At 37.0% G+C, this 16,264-nt stretch overlaps 2 protein-coding genes across 2 annotated transcripts; one reads left to right on the top strand and one right to left on the bottom strand.

The window, feature by feature from the left end:
* The first annotated feature begins 1,091 nt into the window (after nucleotides 1-1,091).
* LOC110380656 (kunitz-type serine protease inhibitor A) lies at nucleotides 1,092-3,350 on the top strand. Its single transcript, XM_064036845.1, has 5 exons — nucleotides 1,092-1,224; nucleotides 1,702-1,786; nucleotides 1,891-2,000; nucleotides 2,565-2,658; nucleotides 3,209-3,350. Exons 1-5 carry the CDS (start codon nucleotides 1,113-1,115, stop codon nucleotides 3,348-3,350), a joined length of 543 nt encoding a protein of 180 aa, XP_063892915.1. The 5' UTR covers nucleotides 1,092-1,112.
* An 8,511-nt stretch (nucleotides 3,351-11,861) lies between these two features.
* LOC110380658 (kunitz-type serine protease inhibitor A) lies at nucleotides 11,862-15,980 on the bottom strand. The gene is made up of 5 exons (XM_021340712.3): nucleotides 15,789-15,980; nucleotides 14,691-14,772; nucleotides 13,350-13,459; nucleotides 12,348-12,441; nucleotides 11,862-11,999 (listed from the first exon to the last, which is right to left on the bottom strand). The coding sequence occupies exons 1-5, from the start codon at nucleotides 15,931-15,933 to the stop codon at nucleotides 11,870-11,872; spliced, it is 561 nt and encodes a 186-aa protein (XP_021196387.3). The 5' UTR covers nucleotides 15,934-15,980; the 3' UTR covers nucleotides 11,862-11,869.
* Between the last annotated feature and the right edge of the window lie 284 nt (nucleotides 15,981-16,264).

Genomic DNA, 16,264 nt, shown 5'->3' with positions numbered 1-16,264 from the left:
CAGTACATTATAAATGTGTCTGTATGTCTCTGTTGGCAGGAAGTGAGGAACTCGCAGATTGTTTAGTTGCACCACTTCACGAGTTGTGGCTGTGTTTATTGCGCTAGAAACTCTACTGCAGTTTTTTTTGCGACGCAAGCAAATGTTATGACGTATGAGATTGTCTTTTGTTTTACGATAGACTGGTGTTGTTGTGTTGTCACATTTCTTTCAAGGGTGTACATGAAGTTTAATGTGGGTATAAGCTACACTATTGAAACCTTTAAAACCACCGTATGTAAAGCGAGATTGAAAAATGCTATGATGTACTTACTGTTTTGTAAGTTTACGCGCCCACAAATTGCAGAAGAAGTATCGGGTTGCCCAGGTTACTGGGTTGAGGAGGTCTGATAGGCAGTCATCATCATCCTCCGAACCTTTTCCCAATTATGTTGGGGTCGGCTTCCAGTCTAATCGGATTCAGGTGAGTACCAGTGCTTTACAAGAAGCGACTGCCTATCTGACCTCCTCAAACCAGTTACCCAGGCAACCCGATACCCCTTGGTTAGACTGGTGTCAAAGTTACTGGCTCTGACTACCCGTAACGACTGCCAAGGATGCTCAATAACAGCCGGGACCTACAGTTTAATCCTAAACACAGTCGTTGGTGTCTAAGATATACTTAGAAAGTATATACAAACTTAGAAAAGTTGCAATAGTACTTGCCCGACCTGGAATCGAACACGCACACACTCGAGAGGTTGGTTTTATCCACTAGGCCACCACGACTTTGCCTTTGTCTGATGGGCAGTCGCTCCATGTAAAATACTAGTACTCAGCTGCATACGGTTATACTAGAAGCCAACACTAACCTAGTTGGGAAAAGGCTAGGCAGATGATAGAACGGAATAAGCAACTAACACTGTTTAAAATATCTAGGACAATGCACTCGTATCTCCTGATAGCTAAGACTTGAAAAAGACACACATTTCGATTCGTTGTTACATTTCCAAAACAATGTTTTAAAATCGAATACAACTTTTATGTTACAGTTTTGCAATAAAATACCTACCTATATGGATAACAAATAATATTTTATAGTTCTGATTTGTTCAAGTGTTACAAAGAAAAATATGTTATTCGCCTATTATTTTAATACAGTTTTGTGTTTATTTTTTGTAAGTTTTCCACAAATAATGGTTGCCATTGAGAATATAGAGGTGCCTCTAACCAATCGTACATTGGGTATGTAGGTAGTTTTGATACTCTACTCATTTATACAAGAAAGTCGTGTTAGTTACCTATTTTATAACTCAAGAATGGTTGAACCGTTTGAACTGAAAATTAGAGGGGAGGTAGCTTAGACCCGGAAGAAGGGTATAGGACAGTTTTTGTCACCATCCGGAACGCGGGTAAAACTGCGGGCAGAAGCTAGTATTTGATAACGTCAATGTAGAACATGCGTACACTACAAACTTTTTGTCGGCCGATTGTATGTTTGGGCGCATAAACCAAGATGAATAGTAGTACCTACACACATTACATAGATGGTACAGATATTAACTTTGATTGCAATCAAAATGCCAACCATTAGCCCAACTATCAGCCAATTGTTTAGTTTGCAGTGTGCGAGTGCTCTAAAATAATACAACAGGTTGTGTACAGTTTTATTTAACAATTATTTGTTTTATATAAGCTTAGACTAATTATTTTTGATTTCAGATGACGTATCAAAACAGCCATGGCTTGTATATTGCAGGTTTCAAAAGAACGAACATGCTTGTGGACGTATAATTGGATCACGAAGGTAAAGTGTACCTCTTAATGTACATACAGGACTTTGTTGTGGGATTCTGCCACTAAAAGATAATTCTTACTGCGTTTAAAATAAAGTCTTGTTTAATTTTTCAGGTATTACTATGATGTAAGACTGGAAACCTGTGTACGTTTTCAATATGCAAACTGCAGGCACACCTATAATATGTTCTCTAGCTTACCAGCTTGCAGGAGCCAATGTCAAGGTAGTACCTATTTTAGTGTGTTACCTTCTTCTTTTTTAACTGACTGAGTACCTATTGCATAGGAGGGTAATTGGTTTATCATCATCATCATGATCATCTCAGCCATAGGACGTCCTCTGCTGAATATAGGCCTCCCCCTTAGGTCTCCACAGATACCTGTTGGAGGCGACCTGCATCCAGCGTCTTCCGGCGATCTTTATAAGGACGTCTGTCCACCTTTGGTTTATCAGCGCCTGAGTATATGTACCTATGTGGATTTGTAACTTTTTGACGCTGCTTAGACAAAACACGTGTATCAATTTCTAGCAGGTTTATGTCAGATACTGGTGCAGGCGCTATGGCCCAACGTAAGAGGGGCTGATGTCTTTCAGTAGACTGTCATACTTAGGCAAATTTGATTTAGTGTATGATAAATTCTAGAAATGATTGAAAACATTAAATTGAAAGATTAGTTTCTAATGCTATCGACGGCAGAGCATAACAATAACAATTTGTTAAGATAATTATTTGGTTTTAATCCTAGCTACATTCATTGATAAATGATTTATAAGTTATTTGTTTCAGACTTAGGTTTGCGTCACGCGCCCGTAAATGTAACAGAAAATGTTTATTGCCGATTTCAACCTGAATTTGGAGCTTGTAATTCCTATCATCCAATGTGAGTACTTCTTGACAAGAAATACCTCTATCTACTTGTGCACTCTTGCTATGTAAGGCGCTTCACCCACTGCACGGCATGGGATGGCAGATTTTTTCCGTTGCGCATTTTCGGTCGACAGTGTGTTGTCCTAGGCGTAATTTCTGTATATATTGTCATACTTGCATGGTAAAATCGGCCTTCCCGCGCCACACAGCGGCGCACGTTGCAGTGGGTGGAGTGCCTAAGGGCTATCTTACAGTGTTACACTGTACAGTAAGAACGACGTAACTTAGAGACTATGAAATTAGCAAACTGACGCATCAGGAGCCAGTTTTGATACATAGAATTCTACCGCGGAACCTAACAAACTCGCTAATTTAAATCGGTATTATATTGATTCTCGGGTAAATATTTATGGACCGCGGTATCTCTTTTGAATCATCACGCAGCCCCAACAAAGAGCCCTGACCTCCTCAATTCAGTAACCCAGGTATTAAAACATCGTTTGGTAAGGCTGCCAAGATCTACTTGCTCTAATTGCAATGACTAATTTTAACTTTGTTTTCAGGTTTTACTTCGACATATCAGAAATGGCCTGCAAAGGCTTTTCGTTCAGCGGTTGTGGAGGTAATCACAACAGGTTTGAGACAATCAACGATTGTCTAAAAGTTTGTCATCCTGCGGTAAAACAGGACGCTAATTCAAAATAAAGAACTTCTTTTTTTTAAGTCTTTCATTTATTTCATTGTTCATAATATGATTAAGGTACTGCTTTAGGCGTGTTTGAAAAATTAACTAGGCCACCACGACAACCTATTAGGTACCTTATGTAGTCGGATACTTCTCCTAATCGAAAACTTCGGGACAAGTAAAATAATAAAATACATAGTTCGGATAACTCCTAAGCAATGATTCCGAAATGCTATCGAATTCTACGACTGATCCTTTGCAAACCCAAGTTTTATTGTTTTGCCCCGTCCCGGCTTAAGACAAGGGGTGAAACAATAAAAGGAATGGCTTTTTGATATTGCTAATTTTCTTTACGTTTATCTAGTCCTTTCGATTCTCGGAAAATGAGGTCGTTCGTCGTCAGGCACTTAGCTTTTGGCACTTATTTATTTTACTTTGCTTTTTGTTATTGACTGTATTTGAGGAGATTAGAATCTGAGTTACTACCGCTCTCTGAATATACTTCTTTCCTTTATTTTTTAACTCAATTTTCTTTCTGAGCTAAATTACCCGAAACTTTAACTTATAATGTATGATTACGTACACACATACTCCTATTTTCTTTCCTACAAACCATTTAATACACAAAACGATCAACACGGACAATAATTACCATTAAACTATTGAAGAGCATTCGACCACAGACTTAAATTAAATAGTCCAACACTGTCAGCCACAGACGTTTGCCTTAATCGAGCAATTGTCTGTGTAGTGCCTGTTGGTGCCTGCCAGATTAACTGCGATCTGACGACGATTAACGCCCAACATGCTATGAATAGGATGGCACAACGGACCTCCTTGTTCGAGTATAAAGCTATCATTGTGTAGCTGGAGCGTACAATCTATTAGGTACTGCTGTTTTGATGTTGAGGTTGAAGGAACTATTGACTGGAACTTCTCTCATCTAAATAAACGGTAATTTTCGTAGTAACAACTTTCGAGTATGTTTTTGGAAAAAGTGTAATATGTGTGGTTAAAATGATCTGGCATTATCAGTGCTAGCCTGCAGGTTTTTTGATTGCAATCTGTCAAGTACGAGTAGTAACTCGCACTACATTCAAGGCGCTTTGGTCTGATTGAATCAACTTCTACTTAGTTTCGTACATACAAGTTATTTAGGTACCGTCGTTTTATTTACCTAAAACATTTCAACTGTTTTTGGCATCGTAGTCGTGCTATTAAATTCTATAAAGGAAAGTCAACTTTCGTACTTACATAAACAATTTAATAATTCTAAAATTCAGAAAGGAACTGCCGCTAATTATATTTTGAAGGCACCGGAAAATTTATTAATCTTTGATATCCAAATTAACGGTAACTGGGAAAAATATTTCCGGAAACTTCTGTTCGGCTTTGTAAATTAAGAAAAAAGCGACTTCCATTTATAATTGCGTTCGTAATTAAGAGAACTGTACCTATAGGTAATTAAAATGAGGAAAATCATAGAAGATTGGAAAAGTTGAATGATTTATCGTGTCCTGTTAGATGTCCCGTTTATTAGAATGTCATATTGTGTAATATAAAGAATAAAAAATTGCAATAACCGTGCAGCGTTCAACTGGCAGTATATTATTGGAGGCACTTAAAACCTCGGACTCACGCTGCGGGAATGTATGTAATCTGACCTCTTTTTGACTCATGCTAATGTTATTTGTTAGTCAGGAAATTGAGGTAGTAGCGGTTAACAAGTTATTACCTGATATTCGCGCAAAACAAAATATTATGAAACAGAATAATACTGTTTGTTGGCCTGCTAGTTTACTTACCGTTGTACTAATTGTTCCAGTAAAATGCTGCAGATACGTTTCCGTCAATCATTCTTGCTTGGATTTAAAGCTCTTTTTTGCAATTTGGAATGCGGTGAAAACGGAAAAATCCGGCACGTTCGAAATGAAATCTGCGCAGATAAAATGTTTTCGGAAGCCAGTTACAGTTCTATTATTTGTACTCGTGATACTCTTTGCTTGCAATTTGCCTAACTGCCAATGCTTGATTCTACGTGTTTCTCTGTTTTATTTTTAACCGAATCAAAAAGGAGGTTCTTCGTTTGACCTGTAGGTTGTAGTTGTGTTTCTACGCGATTAGGTTCTCCCGCTTATCCCGGTTTTCAGCACAGGAAAACTTATTTGTCAGCCTTAGGAAAACGTCTTAGGTATAACTATTATTGAAGTCAATTGAAATAGATTTATATAATTACACATTTTTAACGACTTGATATGCTAATTATTTAGAATGTTTTTCCAAAATAAGTACATGTAGGTACTATCAAAGTACCAAACTGAATAAGCATTGCCCAGATATCATACAGAGCTATCAACCGGTAAGATAAGCTTATTCGATGATCATTACAGATGAATAGGCAACTGTAACACCGACTGTGTTACATGTATGTAATGTTTATTATAATTGATCAATCCATAGAGCCCTCTGGCATCCTCTGTGTGTAATTCTATGTGTCAAGTTCAGGAGCGAGTGAGAAATTGTGATGAATTCAGCGGTGAATCCAGGTGCAATTCTTCGTAAACAAATGATTACCTACTTAATTAATTCTCCAAGTAAATAGAAGAGCTTATAGTTTAAACTAGCTATTTTCCGGCAGTTTTACTAACGTCCCACGGGAGATAAAATACGAGTACCGAGATAAAACATAGACTTAGTTATTCGGGAACTGTGTCGCTTTCGTTTCAGTAGTCTCGGAGCCTTTAGTGTGCAAACAAACAAATAGAAAATACTTCCTCTTTATTAAATATTACAGTATATATAAAGAAGCTCAGCGATAGTTCTAGAACGAACCAAATTCCAGAACTAAATCTCAACAAGATGCTAAGATACCCAGCCATTATTTGGGTTGAATACGACAGGAAACGTCTGAAATGGCAGGTAAAGCTGAGTTCATACAAGAGGAGTTCACAGTTTGCGCACAACTTCGGCCAAGTTTATGCAACGTTATGCTAAATAGTGTAAGCGACGATAGACCGCGAACCGCTGTGCACTCCGCGAAATGCAGTTTATTTCTTTATGCAGCGATTATATAATTAGGAATCTCCCCTTACCTATTGTAATAAATTATATTAGTGTAATAATATATTAATTATATTGGTAGAATCCTAGATAAGGAAGGTCTTTCAAGCTTATTTTTGTCTTCCAAATGGTTACCGCGGCCCTAAAATACAAAGGCCAGAAACAAGTCGTGTTTAAGACAGATTAATAGTCCGACACCTCGTTCCGCTCCACTCACAGCACATATACTTAGGTAACTTAATGATTCCTCAACTCCCAATAATAAACTTTCTTTTACTACCTCATAGAACCAAGTCTTCAAACCGACCAGCTTCATGCACGGACAAATCCTTAATACAAACGTTTTGTTTGTTTATGATGCATCATCAGGCACATACAGTGCCAACGTGGTCAAAAAATGTTCTACAAATTCACTGAACCCGTACAATGGACATAGTTATAATTGACTCAGAATCCGAACGTTACAATTGATTTATTGGATTTTATTGTGTCCAAGTTATTGAGGTTCCAAACTGTTGTTTCGTGAACAATAATGACAATCGTAATTAATTGAGCGCTGAAATGTAATCAACTTTACTCAAGCAGGTTAATGGAAAACGTATTTTTTTTTTTTATATTCACTGTGCTACGTATAAAAGGGACACTGTAGCATCCGATTCTTAATTAAATAAAAATAACGAATTTGTATAAGTATTAAAATGTTTACGCCATTACATGTTACGTAATTACAAAGAATTTTCTCAAGAAACTACCATTTTATTGATGTTTTCATGACATTATAAATGCATTTTGGAGGCCACTAAGTAAATGTACCTAGTTTTTTTCAAAACGTGTAGCGGTTTCATAAAATCAATAAATAGCAGAACTTAAATGAATATTCACCTCCACCATAACAGAGATCATCAAAGCCTTACACATAATTTCAATTAAAAACGCACAAGAATTATTGTTTATCCAGCTAACGGTACTCTGAGTGTAAATCATGTACATTGTTCGTGTCATTTGTGGACGCAATTACAAAACCAATTAAATTCACAAACGAAACCATTAGCCGAATCCTCACAACGGGCTATTTAGCAGTAACTCAATTTATGGCAAATACACAACATAATTTGTATTTATAAGTCGATACAATTAGCCCAAGTCAATATTTCACGTCGTCTTAATATAAGCGTGCTGGCGTCGCGTCAAACTTTTAGGTACAAGTTCGAAAAATTGTTGCGAGAAATAAATTCAAAAAAGTTGCTTGAAACTAATTTGCAGCGTCAACTAAGTGAAACTTTATCGTGTAACGGACATTAACATTTTATGTTTACTGCAAATTAAGCTATTTGTTTATGAATGAAAACAAAAGACAACTATTTGGTGAGTTATTCCCAATTTGTCATTAGTACCGATTGGTCACCAACTATTTTTTCCATACACCAAGTCCCAATTGGTCATTCGAGCAAAATAAATAATTTAATATTTTAATTTTGAGTTCCGATTCGTCACCCGCATAAAATTTCACGTATCAGAGTACCGTCAGAAATAAAAGTGTTAGAAGAAATTTTAAATGAAAAACTTCGATATAGGTAAAGGTCATATAAATATAACATTAAAACTAGGGAATGCAATCCCGACTCGAGATTGCAAATTCGGGATCCCGCGGGATTAGAAATATCAATCCCGGAATTTTCGGGATCCCGTCTAATTAAAAAAAAATGAATTCAGATGACTGAAAAAGCTAGTAACTGCTTGTTTGTGATAGTGAGGTTAATTAAAATAACATATTACTCGAAAGAAAATAAAAACCTTTATTCTTTAATCTTACCAACTAAATAATAATCAGGTTGTAAGGAAATTAACGTAGGTAAATTAGGTAACCAAAACAATAAGCTTATTTCAAGGGAATTAGGAAAAATAGTGATTTTGAAAATGACTCCTTAAAAACAAAGGGTATTAATAGTTTCATCTGCTAAACGGCATCTAATGTCCGTTGCAATGTACCCCGCTGCTGAGATTGCCCTCTCCGACTCAATGCTGGTTGGCAACAGCGTGGCGAAGCAATTATATGCAAACTGCAAAAATCGCCCCCTTGTTCCTCCACACTCAAACAAATCCATTTCTTTTTTAATGATGGATTCTAATTTGTCTAAGCTCGTGGACGTGTGTTGCGTCGCTGACCACTGCCGCCCAATCCCGTCAATCTCGAACGGGATCTCGTCATATGATGCGTCGGGATTGATCCCGAAAAATTACACGAGATCTCGCGAGATCGGGATCCCGCGGGATCGGGATTGCATTCCCTAATTAAAACACAGGTGAAGGCAACTTGGGCATTTTATAAACCCGAAAATGTGACTCGATACTTTTTGTGCCGGTAACAAAAGTACCAGGGGCCCATAACTAGCAAAGAGATTGTATACATAAAAATGATGAATAATGGTGTAAATTGGTATGTTTATCTACAACTAAGTACTAACTGTAAGTTATGCGGTCCTAGTACACGGTGGGCAGTTCCATGGACACTCGTTGATTGGTATATTACTCATCTGATTTATGCGATCCTGGTATTTTGGTTTTGGCCGTGCGGTGTGTGACGCCGTTGAAATCGCGATTTTATTAATAGCGTCTTACCACATTCGGAAAAAAACATAACCAAAATAAATTAAAAAAAAAAACATATTACAATATTGTAAAGCTTATCTTGTTGACAGTACTTTTTACAAAATAAAGTACGGATGACCAATTGGGACTAAGCATAATACAATATTTTATTGAATGACCAACTGGGACACGTTTTTTATGGATGCCAAATCACTAAAATGACGAATCGGGCATAACTCTATTTGGTGACGGTGGAAGGTGAGAATAAAGCGCTTACCTTAATTATCGAGTTTACAATCTCGTCTCGTGTAAGTTTTGCTATTGTTGATCACAAAATTAATCCAGTTTCTTACTTTTACCTATCACGAAAATGTTTTGTCTTTACTCCAAATACTAAAAATAATACTAGAACTCAACTAGGAATAAGAACACCTCATATAAGAATTAAAGAATTTTGATGAAACATTTTTACAACAAGCTACGTTACTAGCATCCGTAAACAATAAAATATAAGGCGAAATAATTTCTAAAACGTCGTCTAAGTGCCCGGAAAAGCATTTTATTTTACTGTTTTTCTTGATTCCTACGAAGTTACCGTCTCTTAGCGCATTTCCTGAAAAGTTAAGTCTTTTATACTTACCGAACTGAAGAACCTCTCACGAAATGACCTGAGTATCATTTGAGTGGCTATTTTTAAAACACGGGTCATAAAATATTAGCTCTAGAAGTGTGGCTGGGCGTTGCAGGTAGGTGGATACCACGGAGTAACAAAAGATGAGCGGAGATGCTATAAAGCAGGTACGGTGGGCGTGAACAAAACGCTCAGACATACGTGTCCTTGAGATATTCCATCGTCCCATTCGTCCGTTGAAAAATCTTGGTTTTACAGAAAATGGTTTCAGTAGTAATAGTTTCAGGTTTGGAAAAATATTCCAAAGAAGGGATTTAAAAGACGGTCTCCGTCTTTACTAGGTACGTCTACTACGTCTTTACTTACTCGTCCCAAACACTCCCACATTTTGGTGACGCTACTTTCTTAAGTGATTTTCCGTCATGGAATCTCCGTTCGTCTTTTGTTTTCCATGTTAGATACCCATCACAATTAGCTCGAGTGCCCGTGTTTACGCTGTTTTGTTCCCGTGTAATTGCTCTCATAGCTTCCACTAGTTTGGATTATTGCTATAAATTTTATACTTACCCTTTGTTGATGATATTTCACAGGCAATTTGCGAGCTAATTTAAACACAAGCTAATCGAAATATTTTGGCCAATATGTCATTTTCATTATACAACATTTCCTATGTGGTTGGTATTGGTTTTGATTACTATTAATATCTATGTACAGTATTAATCACTGACTTAATTGTTGTATTGTTGGTTAATATCGAAATGGTTTCTGTTTAAACTGTTGCTGTATTATTCTGCTATTACCCTAAACTGAGCTATATCGTTTGGAAAATCTGTCTGTGTGAAAATGTTGGCTACATAAAGGGCTTGAGAAGGTACATGATGGGTTTAGTCAGTAGGAGTCTGGCACTCCACGGCGGGAGGGGTGCACAGCATTTGATGATTTGCCATAAAAAAAGCTTCACATAGTGGGAAAACCTAACTTGTAAGCGACAGCTTTCCGTTTGAACAGTCAAAAAGTTCCCTTCGAAGAGTTTAAAAGTGAATGAAATTCTTGTGTGGATTTAATATCGGAACTTTGGTTTACCCACTATTGATAGGTCCCAAAGGATAAGATGAAGTTAGTTCATAAAATACTGACATTTTCTCATCTGTGTGGGAAAAGTTGCAAAGGATCGGTTGAATTCTATGCTTCTATTTGCATCCAATTCATTGAATGGTGGTATTTGTCCAAATGGTTGCTCTTTATTATACAACATACAATAACTTAGATTTAATAATAAGCAAAATAGCCACGTTAAACTGAAGGTCCAGGCTGTCATTGAACATCCTTGGCAGTCGATACGGGTAGACAGAAGCCAGTAAGTCTGACACCAGTCTAACCAAGGGGTATTGGGTTGCCCGGGTAACTGAGTTGAAGGGGTCAGATAGGGCAGTCGCTCCTTGTAAAGCACTGGTACCCAGCTACATCCGGTTAGACTGGAAGCTGACCCCAACATAGTTGGGAAAAAGGCTCGTAGGATGAGGATGAGAACAATAAGTAAAATAGCGTGCCACCATTAAGTGATTATTTAAAAACAATTTCTAATATAGCAATTATAAGGGTTCCTACCTTTCCATGCGTAACCAATTACATTATTCCATAAGTAGGTTGTATTTAAAAAGGTTCTTATTATAAACCGAAACAGTAAATATGCTTACATGAATGCTCATATTGAAAGGGTATGCTTTTATTAAAAGTAATACACCCGTGAAATTGGCTGAGTTTTACATTCATGCGAATTTCATAGAGAAAAGCTCTATAATTATGTGAGGTAACGATACGGTTTTATTCACAATAGAATTTTGCTAATATGACATTACAGTCGTGGTGACCTAGTGGGGTCAAACTCTAACCCTTCACCACTTTCTTATGTTTTTGTTGGGAAGAAGAAAGAGCATGGAAATCGCTTGAGCAATAAGAGCAGTAGTGGGTGCGACTCCAGGTCAAGCAAGTAGCGATATAACTATTCTAGAGTTCTATGTACTTTCTAAGTATGTCTTGTCAACATTTTTGAGGAAACCTAGATTATAAAGTCTAAAATTACCAACCCTCATTGAGCAAGCGTGGTGATTAACGCTCAATCCTCAATCTGTATGATAGGAGGCCTGCGCCCCGCAGTGGGACGATAAAACGACTGCGATGATGATGATATGAAATTTAAACCGCTGTAATATAATTATTTTCAGAAGAAAAAATGTTATATCAAACAAAATTCTTTAATTAATCTTTTAAAATTACCGCTCCGCACGTAGATAAGCATTCAGGGTTTGTATGGAACCTGTTATAATTGCCCCCACAACCGCTGTAAGCAAAACCCCTGCATTTCATTATCGTAATATCGAAATACCACCTGAAAAATAAAAAAATAAAACATTTTCTGATTTCTCGAAAATTGATAAATAAGTATCGAATACTGAAAATGGTCAGATAAGAACGACAATCATCACTTTTTGAACTTTTAGAAGACTGTGTTTTTCGGTTCACTTCACTATCTGTTAGCTTCATTTGCTTACCTACGTGGATATCTGATTTCCTGCATGTCTAAGTAAACTAACTGATTAAAATTTTAATTAAGAATTCATTAAATAATGAAGTATTATGATATAGGTAAATTTCGCTTACACATTTTTTAACTTGTTTTTATTTGACTTTCCTTGCAATGTTTTCAGTTTCAAACCGACGGTTAAAAATTACTCACATAGGATGATAGGAGTTGCAATCACCAAACTGTGGTTGAAATCGACAAAACACATTTGCTGTGGCATTATCAGGAGCTCTAGCATAGGCCACATCTGTAAAAAAATATACTCAATACTCAAGCCTTTACTAGCATTCTGTATGTTAAACAGGTGGTAAATTTTAGATTTCAGATATGAAGTGTGTAAACTGGAAGAAGATCACAAAATATGTGAGGAAAGATAATAAGTAATGTAGAGGTACTAGATTATACCTAGCTCTACAAACTTTTCCAAATCAAAAGGGCGCTAAAAAAAAACTTGGTTTTATTTCTTTCAGAGATGTTAATACTACTCTCTCTATGAGCTGTAATGTGTAATTTTGTTTTGTTGTATGATTGTTATTGTCGATCGTTTTAATTTTACAAAATTTTAGTAATGAGCAACAAATTGTAAAACTGATGAAAAATTGTGCATGTGGTGTTAGAGCTCTGCCTCACTAGGACGCCATGGCGACGTCGCCAGCGGCACAGGTCTGGCTACTTCTGGCATCCAAAAGTCGCCAAGTCGAGTGGCCATGGCGTCTCGACAGTTAATTGTTTACGTCGTCGCTGAAGAAATTGCACGCTGACTGACGACCACATTGGCGACTGTGTGAGGGAGGTGCGCTTTACCGTGTACATTATGATGGCTACTGTGGCCACGTCGCCATGCTGCCACGGTAGCCAGAAGCCACGTAGGGAACTGTAGCTCGTGGCCACGCCTCCAATTTGGCGACGTTGCCAAACCGTCGCCAAGTGAGTTAGGTTCCATACATTTCAATACTAACTGCTTGGATACGTAGCCGGCGACGTCGCCAATGGCGTTAAGTAATTGTTACACTCATAAATGTAATTTTAAATCAAATTGTTAACGAACTGAGTAATCAATTTTTGGTTAACCAAACAAATAAATAAATGGCTTTTAGTAACTGGGATATATTTAAAGGGTGCGTGCGTTAATTTTCATAGAAAACAATAACCTACCTTGACAAGTGTTGAGGCATTCGTGTCTGCCAGTAAACATGTTGTAGGAGTGATTACAACTTGCGTAATCAAACCGCTCACATCTATGTAACTGTAGATCAAAGTAATACCTGAAAAAATATGATTCCGATTGGGTTCTCTCCATTGCCGTGCATAGGAGCTTTTCTATGTACATATATCAATACTAATATCATACAGAGGAAACATTTTTTTTGTTTGTTTGTTTATTTGCACGATAAGGCTCCGAAACTACTGGACCAATTTGCGTTCCTCCATAGTAGGAAAGTTACACTTTTCCCGAGTAAAATAGAGTTGTTTACAGGCTATATTATAAACGAATACCAATTTTCATTATTACATTTTTAACTTTTGTAGATGGTTTATGTGAAGTTTGCACAAAATTGGTCGAATGGTTCATTTATCAATTTCTTTGTAACAAAATGGTGGATTTTATACTATCTTTATTATGTATGGCTATATTTTAAACCGGAAAGAGCATTAGTTTCTACGCATATTTCTACGGGACGCGGGTGAAACCGCGCGAAAACAGCTAGTAGTATATATTTTTGTTGTTCTTAGCTTAGGGATCAGTAGTCATTACTAATTACACTTTGGACGGTAGCCCAAAGCAAAGGCGCGAGCGTAATGAGGCCGAGAGTTAAATTACCCATGCGGTTATATAAACGAAAACCACGGCTTCATTATAAGCTGTATTTGCATGAAGACCCTCAAAGCGGTGCAATTTGAAAACTATATTACTAAATGTTTCTTGTTTTGTAAACGAACAGGTACCGGATCGTTGGGTTCATGTTTAATAGAGTAGAAGTTAAATGAGAAAACTCGCTTGATGTTTGGTTTTTATAGGAGTAGATCAGTCAATATTTTGTGTTAAGTTTATCTACCGAATGAATTTGCTATGAGACCAGTGTTTCATCATTCAGTGTTACATGGAAAAACTCTGAAGAAAAATCTGAAATACCTTTTTAACATTAGATGTACATTATGATGTATTTTTTTTTTAATCATGAATTCAATTAAAGTTTTACGTCGGTCTAATGCCGGACAAATATCTGATCGTTGTTACGTGTTGACTTCTATCTGTCTTAAAACTGATTTATGAGCCCAAACCAACTAAGTATCGGCTGGTATCGGCCGACTAAAAGTTTGAAATGTGCGCGTACTGTTAGTGTTCAATAGGCAGTTGCCCCTTGTAAAGCACTGGTACTCAGCTACATCCAGTTAGACTAGAAGCCGACCCCAACATATTTAGGAAAAGGCTCGGGATATGATATGATGATGATTAGTCCGTTGAACAAAAATAGTCGTACTTGGGATACAAACCTGCGCTGTGTTCTGGTGGTACAATGATGTGCGTTAGCTTGAAACTTGCAATGAATATCCGGGGAAAGCCTCGCTAAGTTAACTAAAATGGGAGATACAAATACAAGAATATTAATCATTAAGCAAAGTAAGTTACGCGGTGCAAAGGAATCGTAATTTGTAAGACAGTGGTAAAATTGAGTGAAGCCGGTTACTAGTGTTGTATATTGAATATTTAACTTTTTGTGAGGAATTCTAACATTTTTTGTGCCAACGTAATTTAATATTTGGCACTAATTGAGTATAATACTTATAATATTATATGATTCACCAATATGAATAAAATAAGCAAAAAAGCTAAATATTAATAGCCTTACTACAAAAACTTAAACCCCTGTTTTACACTTGTCTAAAAAAAAAATTGGCTGCAAAATGAACCATGTCAATGTCATAATTTGTCATTTTTTTAGACAAGTCTTAAACTGAAGTTAAAAAGTTTTTTTGGTAAATGTTTAGATGTTCAATCTCGCTGCATCCACAGCAGGAAGGGGTATTTTGATGCACAGTTTAAATAGAAGTAATATTAATATTCTCTTGTGCACAGTTGTGAAGCTACGTGCTAACATTTGTAACTGTGACTCACACACGCATGTGCTCTATGAACGACGTGTGTGTGAGTGATATTTTTACAAACTTTAGTATAGTTATCGGCACAAATTTTGAGCCCTGACCTTCACCTGCGCAATAACGATCTATTTGTTTATTGCCTTGCTTTGTGTATTGTGTACAGTGTGCAAAGCGATACCCACTCTTCCGCCGAGAGCTCAATATCCGTGCCGGTAACTATATCATCACGAATCTTGAGCGCTGACCTTCATCTTTGCAGAAGTGATTTATTAGCAATGAACCAATCCCGAGTGACGGCTATGACGCGATGCGCTGCGGGCCAATCACCGCTTTAACCCGCCCCCTCGCCTCCCTTCATACCACAAAAGGGACCCAATAAATTACTTCTGCGCAAGTGAAGGTCAGCGCTCAAGATTCTTGCCGATGATTATACCTTCGCAGCTGTACATCCTTATTCTGGGTTCGATGCTTACCCATGCAAAATCAACATACCTCTGACAGGACCGGTTGTAGTTGCTTCAGTTATTTCAGTAACATTTGCGTCACTTGTATTACCAGCTGCGGTACTTTGAGTTACCACTAAATGCATATTAAATGCTAACAATAGCAGAACTAGTTGCAAATAAACAAGCCACATTTTTGTTGAAATGTAAACTTCTCTATTTAGCTTGATAAAACATAAGAAGCACTATAAAATATTATTTGATTTATCCATATATTTTACTGCAAATAAAATTTTGAAATAACTCAACATAAAAGTCGTATTTGATGGTTAAAGTTGTTTTTTATAACAGTCGTGTTAAATGTATATTGATGTTGATTGTACATGAGAAAGGAAAAAAATAAATAAATATTCCAAAAACCAATATCCGAGCATTTATATCATCTAGCATCCGCAAAGGGAAGTACGAGTCTGGAACTCCCCTATGACGGAACTTTCAGGCTCTGCTTGCTCGGTCTATTCCCAA

This window comes from Helicoverpa armigera, chromosome 1 (assembly GCF_030705265.1).
Source record: "Helicoverpa armigera isolate CAAS_96S chromosome 1, ASM3070526v1, whole genome shotgun sequence".
Lineage (NCBI taxonomy): Eukaryota > Metazoa > Arthropoda > Insecta > Lepidoptera > Noctuidae > Helicoverpa > Helicoverpa armigera.
Note: the sequence above shows the minus strand (reverse complement) of the source record. Positions and strands in the feature narration are given on the sequence as shown.

Excerpts from the sequence above, each read along its gene's own strand:
- LOC110380656 (XM_064036845.1), top strand. The coding sequence starts at position 1,113 with ATGTTATTCGCCTATTATTTTAATACAGTTTTGTGTTTATTTTTTGTA. Across the intron at positions 1,225-1,701 it reads TCTAACCAATCGTACATTGG|ATGACGTATCAAAACAGCCA; the intron begins GTATGTAGGTAG and ends TTTTGATTTCAG. Across the intron at positions 2,001-2,564 it reads TTGCAGGAGCCAATGTCAAG|ACTTAGGTTTGCGTCACGCG; the intron begins GTAGTACCTATT and ends TATTTGTTTCAG.
- LOC110380658 (XM_021340712.3), bottom strand. The coding sequence starts at position 15,933 with ATGTGGCTTGTTTATTTGCAACTAGTTCTGCTATTGTTAGCATTTAAT. Across the intron at positions 14,773-15,788 it reads TACAACCGGTCCTGTCAGAG|TTAACTTAGCGAGGCTTTCC; the intron begins GTATGTTGATTT and ends CTCCCATTTTAG. Across the intron at positions 13,460-14,690 it reads ACCACCAGAACACAGCGCAG|GTATTACTTTGATCTACAGT; the intron begins GTTTGTATCCCA and ends ATATTTTTTCAG.